The following is an 11009-nucleotide window of genomic DNA, read 5'->3' as shown; positions in this document are numbered from 1 at the left end:
ACTTTAATTTTTGACTGATATCTGTTATGCACATCGACCCAAGTTACGACCGGATATTTTACCAGATTTTGCTTCAATTGGTGCGAAGCCAACGAGCTTCGAGTATTGAGTCATTGGGTGAAGGCCTGAACGACCCAATCATCTGCGACCGGAGCAGGTCCATCCGTTCCATCTGAAACCGGGACACGAATTCTCTGAGCATCTCATTATCCTTGTGTTTCACTTTGAAAATGTCCGACTTCCTGATCTCGACCTTGATAGCCCTGGTGTGTGCTTTTACGAAGGAATCTGCAAGCATAACAAACGAGTCAATAGAGTTAGGAGGTAGTTTGTGATACCATATCATAGCTCATTTTGACAAGGTCTCTCCGAATTTTTTCAACAAGACAGATTCGATCTCATCATCTTCTAAGTCATTCCCCTTGATGGCACACGTGCATGAGGTCACATGTTTATTTGGGTCAATTGTCCCGTTGTATTTAGGAATTTCAGGCATGGTGAAATTTTTAGGGATCGGCTGTGGGGCTGCGCTCGGAGGGAAGGGTTTCTGAACAAACTTCTTGGAGTCTAGGCCTTTCAATATCGGTGGCGCTCCGGGGATTTGGTCGACCTTGAAGTTGTAAGTCTCCACCTTCTTGTCGTTAGCTTCGATTTTCTTTTCTTCCGTTTTCACCCACTTTTTTAATTCCTCGATCATCTTTATTATTTTGGGGTTGGTTCCGAGTTCAACTTCATTTGGCCTATCTGCGGCTGGTTCACTTTTGTGAGTGTTTTCCCGCGATGATTCAGGCTCAATTCTACTGGGAGCGCGGCTTTGGTTCCGCAGTTGGGCTATCGCTGCCTGCTGAGCCTGCAACATTTCGAAAATCACCCGCAAGCTGATCCCACCTCCGTCACCGTCACGGGCATTTTGAGCTACCGACCGGACTCCCCCGCATATATTGTTCTTAGGATCGGTGGCCAAATTCGTGTTGATGGCCACATGTGAGCTGGCGTCGATCGGGTCCGCGACCAGAATTCCGTTGGGATCGGTGGGGGCACCTCGTTACCGGGCGCCATATTATTGTTCACGCCATGCTGGCCAGACTCAGCATCTGTGTTTAGAGGGTCAGATTTGGAATTAAATTAAAAAATAGTATTTGGAATTTGAAATTATATTTTGGATATGTATTTGACTTAAAAAAATGTTGTAGTTTTGTGAGTGGGAAAAAAAACTTCCGAAAAATTTGAAAAAGTGATTTTTGTTTTTTTGTAAAACTCATTTTCAAAAAAATTTCAAAAACTTGCAAAATTTCATGAACAAACATATTTTTGAGTTTTGTTTTTTGAAAAAAAGAATTTTCTTCAATGAACAAACGGGGCCTTAAATTTTTGTATAAACCACGTCTCTGACGTTATATTTTTAATTTAGAAAAGCATTCTTTTCCCCACTGCCTCTCCTTTAAAGATTTCAATGAAGTATATATATTTAAAATATGGGAAATAACCACCGGAAATTAATGGCTCAGTGTCGCAGTATGCCATAAGGAAGCGCAGAAATCGAAGCCGCAGAGCGGAGTGAAAAAGAGAAAAGATCACTAGATTCCGTTGAACTCAGTAAAAAAGTATGAAAAGAACTTGCAAAAAAGAAAAAAAAGAAAAAAGAAAAAAAGAAGCCGTACAGTATATTTTTGTGATTTTATAGTATTTTATAACATGAAAAGGAAATTTACTAATAAGACCCCAGAAACACCCCACCCCCCACGAATCAATAAAAGTCCCTCTCTCTGAATCTCTGCTGCTATATATAAGTATAGTTTTGGTGAAGTGAACGACGTCTCACTCTTACTTGCACACACTTTTACGTTATTTTTTCCCATTCCCTTTGACTACTGGTCTTACACCTTTCTCTCCTTTTCTCCGTTTTCTGTGAGCTAAAAACCACTCACTCACTGAGTTACTCACTCTAAATTCAGACATACTTGTAATTTCCTGAAGACTCTAATCAAGAAATATTCTACTTTTTAGCACAGATCTCTGAATGATGTCAACATAATTTGTTATTTGTTAGTTCTTTTTTTGAGCTAAGAGAGTTTTATTAAAGTTCAATGGCGGAGACTACAGAAGGAAAACCAATGCCAGAGGCAGAGAAGAAGAAAGAGCAAAGTCTTCCATTTTACCAGTTATTCTCCTTTGCTGATAAGTATGATTATCTTCTAATGATTTCTGGAAGTATTGGAGCTATTATTCATGGCTCTTCTATGCCTGTTTTCTTTCTCCTTTTTGGTGAAATGGTAAATGGTTTTGGCAAAAACCAAATGGATTTGCACAAAATGGTCCATGAAGTATCAAAGGTTAGTATATCAAATTAATTTTTATTGTTAATTTAAGTATTTCTTTTTAACATGACCAATTAATGGATCTGATTTTTTTATTTTTATTTTTTGTTACAAATTGCAGTATGCTCTATATTTCGTGTATCTTGGGTTGATAGTTTGTGCATCATCCTACGCAGGTGAGCTCAGGGATCTACTTTTTTATTCTTTTCAATTTATTGTTTTTACATATTTTTAAGTTTAAAAAGTTTTATGGGTATTCTGAAACAAAGTTTGCCTCGAATGAACACATTTTGTTTGTATACAAATAGTATTGATATTAAAAAGTTACAAGTGTTTGTATTTATGCCAAGTTAGCCAGTTCACACTGGATCAGTAGGAGCGAAGATTAGGTCTCATGCTTGCACGTGGTCCGTGGACCGTCTCTCTGTCTTTTATCTCTTTTAACAATTTTCCCATGTATTTTCTTTATTCTATATTATCCCTATCACATGTCTCTATCATGGATCTGTTACATCTGTGTTACAGTTAAAAAAATTTCTCATCCCCTTTTTTTCTTTTTTTCCTCTTTTTTTTTTTTTTTTTAAACCTGTTTGTGTTTTTAAGTAAAGAATATTTTAATTTTCTATACAGAGATTGGTTGTTGGATGTATACTGGAGAAAGGCAAGTGAGTGCACTAAGGAAGAAATATTTAGAGGCAGTGTTGAAACAGGACGTTGGGTTTTTTGACACAGATGCTAGAACAGGAGATATTGTTTTCAGCGTCTCAACGGATACTCTACTGGTCCAAGATGCTATCAGTGAGAAGGTCCTCTTCTCATTATTAATTTTCTCTGTGTTAATATTAATGTTTTTCATGCCCCACATTTTTTTTTTCATTCAATGCCAACACTGTAGTACTAGTATTTAAGTAAAATTTCAGAAGGGGCAACGGTGAAATCTAGTAGCATTCATAACTGTAAGGCTAAACAAGGAAATTTATGTACATATGAATTATTATAAGTGTTCAGTTTTCATTCAAAGCGGGTCCCAGAAAACTATTCTTACATTTCCTTGGCACATGTTAGCAAAAACTTATTGGCATACGCCATTATTTTCTTGGTTTTTTTTGTTTTGTTTTAGAATGCTCGTCTTTTTCTTCAGCTTTTCCTTATATTTGGTGATAATGCCAAATTAGTTTAACTGTTATCTTTTTTTACTTTAATAATGATTATGAATAATAATTGATGTGAAACAACATTTGACGTGATAACTTTAGGTGGGTAATTTCATCCACTACCTTTCGACGTTCTTGGCCGGGTTGGTGGTTGGTTTCGTGTCAGCATGGAGGTTGGCTCTCCTTAGTGTGGCAGTCATTCCTGGAATTGCTTTTGCTGGGGGTCTTTATGCTTATACTCTCACTGGTCTTACCTCCAAAAGTAGAGAATCCTATGCCAATGCTGGTATCATTGCCGAGCAGGTAATCAATGATCGACTTGTTAGTGTATAACAGTTAAACTCTTACACCGTTTTAGCTATAATTGTGGCTATTTTTCTTCAACTTCAATTTTAGAGAAAACAAAAAGGGTGACTGAACTTTAATTTTAGTGAAAAACTATCCGATGATCGACTTTTTGCTAATTTTGTTTTGGCTACTATGAAGCACTTTAAAACAGTAAAAAGTACTAGTGAAGATGAAATAATCCTTCTACATGTGACGGTGCAGCCATGATAAAGTTCACCATCTCTTTTTCAGTTTTTGAGTACCTTTGGCCACTGGATGTCCTTTTTTAGCATGCTGTTCTAATTATCAAAGCAAAATCTTTCTAAAGTGACTTTATGAAAGTTATCTTTCTGATGTGATCTAATCATGAAAGTTATCTTTATACTTTTACTTACCAAAATGTGTTTGTAAAACTACAGGTCTGATTTTTGGTTGCAGAAGTTTTAATTAAAAATGTATAATATTGGTGTGTGTTTTTGCCAGGATCTTTTGCACGAGAACTCGACAATTGATTTAGACTGTTTTATCAAAATTTAAATAATATGACTTAGATTTGTTCTAGAAATAAAATAAACTTAACAGCCAAATCTTCTCGACCTCAAATTTTCACGTCACACAAAACAGATATACTTTTGATATCCTTTTCTATATCACTATCTTGAAAGTTTTTGATGTCTAATCCATTGCCAAAAACAGACATACCTTTGATACCCTCTTGGGCCTGCTATGATTCTTTGTTCTATAACTTGCACAAAATGCAAAGGTTGTTTTTCTTCAGCTTTCTAGTTCTTCTGGTTTATGACCTTTACACTGTCATTGCAGGCAATTGCACAAGTCAGAACAGTTTACTCATACGTGGGCGAGAGCAAAGCCCTCAATTCATATTCAGATGCAATTCAGAACACATTGAAGCTCGGATACAAGGCTGGCATGGCCAAAGGCTTGGGTTTGGGATGTACCTATGGAATAGCATGCATGTCGTGGGCCCTTGTTTTCTGGTACGCCGGGGTTTTCATCAGGAATGGACAATCTGATGGCGGGAAGGCATTTACTGCTATTTTCTCAGCCATTGTTGGTGGCATGTAAGACCTTGAAGTACATTGTTTATAGTTATCACTTCCATTTTCATGTTAACTCGGTGCATGTAACCCGTTATTGGTTGTTCAAACCTTGGCTTTTACAGGAGTTTGGGTCAGTCATTTTCCAATCTTGGTGCCTTTAGTAAAGGAAAAGCGGCTGGATACAAGTTAATGGAGATCATCAAGCAGAAACCTACCATTGTTCAGGATCTTGCAGATGGAAAGTGCCTGTCTGAGGTCAATGGGAACATTGAATTCAAAAATGTGACTTTCAGCTATCCTTCTAGACCTGATGTGATTATCTTCAGAGATTTCTGCATTTTCTTCCCTGCTGGAAAGACAGTTGCAGTCGTTGGTGGCAGTGGCTCAGGGAAAAGCACTGTTGTTTCGCTCATAGAAAGATTTTATGATCCTAACGAGGGTAATCTAAGATTTCTGCCACTCTAATGTTTGAAATTTTGTGGTTGTGTTTACCTGTTATTCCACCTAAAATATGGTTTTGATGGTGCAGGTCAAGTTTTGCTAGACAATGTGGACATAAAGACATTACAACTTAGATGGTTGAGAGATCAGATTGGCCTTGTGAATCAAGAACCTGCATTATTTGCTACTACCATACTTGAGAACATACTGTATGGAAAGCCTGATGCAACTATGGCTGAAGTTGAGGCTGCTACCTCTGCTGCCAATGCACATAGCTTTATTACCTTGCTTCCTAATGGATACAACACCCAGGTTAGTTGGTGTAAGCCTTATCATTCAATTTCCTAGAGCATTGAACTTAATTGGGTTGTTGACTAAGATGGTTTGCACTTTCTCATAGCAAAAAAAAAAAAAAAAATAAAAATAAAAAATTGAAGTACTTTTTCCACCTGCACTGCATAGCACTTATACTGATGAAAATTCTGTGATACCAAATCCAGGTGGGAGAGCGTGGTGTCCAACTATCTGGCGGACAGAAACAGAGAATTGCAATTGCAAGAGCTATGTTAAAGAATCCAAAGATCCTCCTGCTTGATGAGGCCACTAGTGCTCTTGACGCTGGTTCAGAGAGCATTGTTCAGGAAGCTCTGGACCGTCTCATGGTTGGCCGGACTACTGTAGTTGTTGCTCACCGTCTCTCCACAATTAGAAATGTCGATTCAATTGCAGTTATACAGCAAGGGCAGGTAGTTGAGACTGGAACACATGAAGAGCTGATTGCCAAAGCTGGGGCTTATTCTTCTTTAATCAGATTCCAAGAAATGGTTGGGAACCGAGACTTCTCAAATCCATCTACTCGTCGTACCCGTTCATCTCGTTTAAGCAGTTCACTATCAACAAAGTCTCTAAGCCTTCGCTCTGGCAGTTTAAGGAATTTGAGCTATTCATACAGCACCGGTGCAGATGGACGTATTGAAATGATTTCTAATGCTGAAACAGAGAGGAAAAATCCTGCACCGCAGGGCTATTTCTGCCGCCTTCTCAAACTAAATGCTCCCGAATGGCCTTATTCAATCATGGGAGCCGTAGGGTCTGTTCTCTCTGGTTTTATTGGTCCAACCTTTGCTATTGTGATGAGTAACATGATTGAGGTATTCTACTATAGAAATCCTGCAAGCATGGAAAGAAAGACAAAGGAATATGTCTTCATTTACATTGGGGCAGGCCTTTATGCTGTTGTAGCATATTTAATACAGCATTACTTCTTTAGTATTATGGGAGAAAATCTCACTACCAGGGTGCGGAGGATGATGTTGGCTGGTATTTTCTCTAATCCAGTTCAAAAAATTTTGTTTTAAAGTTGTTTATAGCGACAAGATTTTTAGCTAAGTTTTTTGCTTTGAACTTGTTCAGCAATTTTAAGGAATGAAGTGGGATGGTTCGATGAGGAGGAGAACAATTCAAGTCTACTTGCAGCTCGCTTAGCTACAGATGCTGCAGATGTTAAATCTGCCATAGCGGAAAGGATCTCCGTTATACTACAGAATATGACATCTCTTCTCACTTCATTTATAGTTGCATTTATAGTCGAATGGCGAGTCTCACTTCTCATCCTTGCCACATTTCCACTTCTAGTCTTGGCTAATTTTGCTCAGGTAAAAAAATAATCCCTCATTTCATTCATAGCATTGCACCTAATTAGAAGTAATTTTTCCCATTGTCAAATACCATGATGGCCTTTTCAGAAATTATTAAAGCAAGCATGTCAGATTCTATTAGTAGCATTTAAAGAAAATCTAAAAATGAAAAATAAAAATAAAATGACTTTACAGCCCTAAGAATCGCTGGAAAGATTATATTTTGGACCCTGAGCTTCTAAATCTTCATCAATGGTAAATTATCTAAGATTCTCCACTAACAAAAGTTGGCATTGTAAAAAAATTTCAATGTTAAACAATCGTTTGGACATATAATCTTGTTTGAAAAAACTTGGAAAGTTTTGTAAGTGGAAAGAAAAAAATTTCATCCAAAAATTGACCTAAATCAACTTTTGAGATTTGAAAAAAAAAAATCAAAAACTGATCATGTTCCATGAACAAACAATGTTATAAAAAAAGAAATTAAAAAATATACCCAAAATTTATGGCCAAAAGGATGCTAATAAATCACCAATATAACTAATTGTCCACAATAAATAAGATTAGTAATGGGGTAGTATAAAAATTCACTACATTGCTTGGAATCCCGCTTCCGTGTACTTTCTAAATAGCATAGGACAAGAGGAGTAAGTAGAATATGGTACCATTCTGGTGTATTGCATGTGCTTCCTCCGATTCTGCTGCTTTAGTTCTTCGAGACTCACTTAAAAAGTATCTCATAATTAAAGGCTCACCTATTACTACCAATTGCAGTAAAAACTGTAAAGATTCTATTACTCCCCATCACCCATCAATACCAATGTCTTTGAGCAACACTTTCTCTTTTTTTAATTCTAGTTAATATTTCTCTTGGTTGTCCACTTCTCAAATTACTATTCTTTTTGTTTTTGAGGTCTAGGTAAATAAAAATAAAAATACATCCAAAGAGTGAATGGCAGAGAAAAAATTGACAGGAGTGGGGATGGGTTAGATTGAATTATTGACTTTCTAGTCTCTTGGGCTACTAGATATTCATGCCAGAGTCTCAGAAGTAGCAGAGATTCTTTTACCCGTGATCATCTTGTATATTGACAAACTGGAGCCACCTTTTATCGTTTTACTGCTCATATATGCATTTTTTATGGGAGAACTGTCAGAAATGCCAGTCATGTGCTAGCTAGCTGAGTTTTGAGTCACAGATCTTATGCAGCTCAATAACTTAAATAGTGAGTAGCATGTAGAAGTTAAGTTATAATATATGTTCTCTATAATGACACCTCACTAAAATATTCAAAAATATTTGGAACAAACGATGTTGTTATAGAGAGGTATCACTGTACGGCACACTAACTTAAATAGTGAGTATAGCATGTAGATGGATAAACAATTATTTTTGTCCGTATGCTTGGCTTTTATTTCCTTTTCGTTTAAGATTCCCTAATTTCAGAAGCTTCCAAACATTAATAGTGTGTCCCTTAACAAACCAAATGCTTCACCCTAGGTGAGAAAATAACAGTACTACTTCCAGAGCTAGTGTGTGTGATTTACCACTTGAGACACCTATAAAATAAATGACTTTTACTAGTCTGAAACAGAGTTTCTAAATGAGGGCCCTCTATCAAGTGAGTTGAGAGCACAATTTGTATTTGCATGCCTAAAAAATCTTTTTTTCTGCCACCATCCTTCTATTACAGTTACTAGAGTTCAGGACAGTTCGTAAGCAGTGTTCTAACTGTGAATTTACGTTTTATTTGCATGCATGATATAGCAACTATCACTGAAAGGATTTGCTGGAGACACAGCCAAGGCGCATGCAAAGACAAGCATGATTGCCGGAGAAGGAGTAAGCAATATTAGAACTGTAGCAGCTTTCAATGCTCAAGAAAAAATCATCTCTTTGTTCTCCCAAGAGCTTAGAGTTCCACAAATGCAAAGTCTTCGACGCAGCCAAATGTCAGGACTCTTATTTGGTATATCACAACTTGCTCTGTATGCTTCTGAGGCTCTGATTCTTTGGTATGGCGCGCACCTGGTTAGCAAAGGCGTCTCGACTTTCTCCAAAGTGATTAAGGTCTTTGTAGTCCTTGTGATTACGGCCAATTCAGTTGCCGAAACCGTCAGCCTAGCACCAGAGATTGTTAGGGGTGGCGAAGCTGTTGGTTCAGTATTTTCTATTCTTGATCGCTCAACCAGGGTCGACCCTGATGACACTGAAGCTGATCCAGTTGAATCAATTAGAGGGGATATTGAATTGCGCCATGTTGATTTTGCATATCCTTCACGACCGGATGTTTCTGTGTTCAAGGACTTCAATCTTAGGATTCGTGCTGGCCAAAGCCAAGCTCTTGTCGGGGCAAGTGGCTCGGGAAAGAGCTCCGTTATAGCCTTAATTGAAAGATTCTACGATCCAACAGGTGGAAAAGTTATGATTGATGGGAAAGATATAAGGAGATTAAACTTGAAATCCCTTAGGCTTAAAATTGGGTTGGTGCAACAAGAGCCAGCTCTGTTTGCAGCTAGTATTTTTGAGAATATCGCCTACGGTAAAGAGGGTGCAACAGAAGCAGAAGTCGTTGAAGCGGCTCGAGCTGCAAATGTACACACATTTGTTAGTGGTTTGCCTGAAGGTTACAAGACCCCAGTTGGTGAGAGAGGTGTTCAACTCTCGGGAGGACAGAAACAACGGATTGCAATTGCAAGGGCAGTTCTTAAAGATCCATCAATTCTCCTACTCGACGAGGCTACAAGTGCACTTGATGCTGAATCCGAATGTGTGTTACAAGAAGCACTCGAAAGGTTGATGAGAGGTCGAACCACTGTACTTGTGGCTCACCGATTATCAACAATTCGTCATGTGGACAGCATCGGGGTTGTGCAAGATGGTCGCATTGTTGAGCAAGGAAGCCATTCTGAGTTAATCAGCAGGCCAGAAGGTGCATATTCTAGACTATTGCAATTACAACACCACCGGATATGAAAATTGGAAGAATTTTAATTTCTTTTTTTTCCTTTTTATTTTTATGGAAGCAAGTAACATGACCTAGTGTTTTGGGGGAGTGACAATGTTTGGGTCCTAGTAACTGTTGCTTTCATTTGCTTTTATTGATTATGATGATGATGCTGATAGTTGTAGATATGGGAATGTCACGGTCAATATTATATCATCGGAAAAGTCTCCAACTCTATTCCCTATGGAGAATATTATATGTTAAAATATTGTTATCCACGGAGCATTGAACTTTTCTGTATCTGGTTGGATTATTTCATTAGCTTGGTTTCCCTTTCTTTCATCTTTTGTAGTATATGTTTTTCTAACACTGAAAAAGCAAAAGACCCACAACTATTTTTTTAACTTTCCAGCTCAACTAAACTTTTATTGCCTTCCAACTTTTTCTCCAGCATGTGTTTGCTCTGGTGTTATTTGTTGTTTTAGATAAGCACCTTTTCTCTTAAGATCAAGAAAAACAATTGGTTAACTTAAAAAAAAAATAAGTTTTTTGAAAGTTGAAATTGTATTTGGGCATGCTTTACTTGAATTGAATTTGAAGTTTTGTGAGTGTAAAACTTCAAAAACTACTCTAGAGCTATTTTTGGGACCAAAAAAATGATTAAAATCTATAAACAAACAGATATTTGAAAACAAAATTTGAAAAAAAAACTTCTAAATTTTATGGTCAAACGGGAGTTTAGTCTTGGAACCCAAGTTGCGCCCAAGCTCTCGGCCTGAGGTCATGTCACGTCTGTCCGGTAGTCATGCATCTAGTCGCCCTTGCACACCGCCAGCCAAACTCAGGCATGCATGTGGTTAATCAAAAGAAGGTCTAATGGATCAGGTCGGTAGTAATAGTGATGTGCAAATCGTTCGTCCAACTTGGTTATATGAGAAAAACTAGTCCCAACAGCCCGAGGATGAATGAAAAATGAAGTGATGATTTCCGAGCACCACTAATCTACTCAGCGTAACCCGACCAACATCTTCTCGTAACTTATCTATTCCCATTTTGTCAAGAATCTAGTTAGATATACAAAGTGGAACTTGAGACATATTCATTGGGTCCAGATGGATTGAAT

At 37.7% G+C, this 11009-nt stretch overlaps 1 protein-coding gene across 1 annotated transcript; it reads left to right on the top strand.

Moving 5' to 3' along the window:
• The first annotated feature begins 1812 nt into the window (after positions 1 to 1812).
• Positions 1813 to 10186, top strand: LOC107788417 (ABC transporter B family member 19). The gene is made up of 10 exons (XM_016610098.2): positions 1813 to 2333; positions 2440 to 2494; positions 2949 to 3124; positions 3575 to 3775; positions 4622 to 4881; positions 4983 to 5299; positions 5390 to 5613; positions 5802 to 6621; positions 6715 to 6956; positions 8707 to 10186. The coding sequence occupies exons 1-10, from the start codon at positions 2088 to 2090 to the stop codon at positions 9913 to 9915; spliced, it is 3750 nt and encodes a 1249-aa protein (XP_016465584.1). The 5' UTR covers positions 1813 to 2087; the 3' UTR covers positions 9916 to 10186.
• The last annotated feature ends 823 nt before the right edge of the window (positions 10187 to 11009 follow it).

The sequence above is a fragment of the Nicotiana tabacum genome, chromosome 17 (assembly GCF_000715075.1).
Source record: "Nicotiana tabacum cultivar K326 chromosome 17, ASM71507v2, whole genome shotgun sequence".
Taxonomy (NCBI): Eukaryota; Viridiplantae; Streptophyta; class Magnoliopsida; order Solanales; family Solanaceae; genus Nicotiana; species Nicotiana tabacum.
This window is presented reverse-complemented; position numbering and strand designations above follow the sequence as displayed.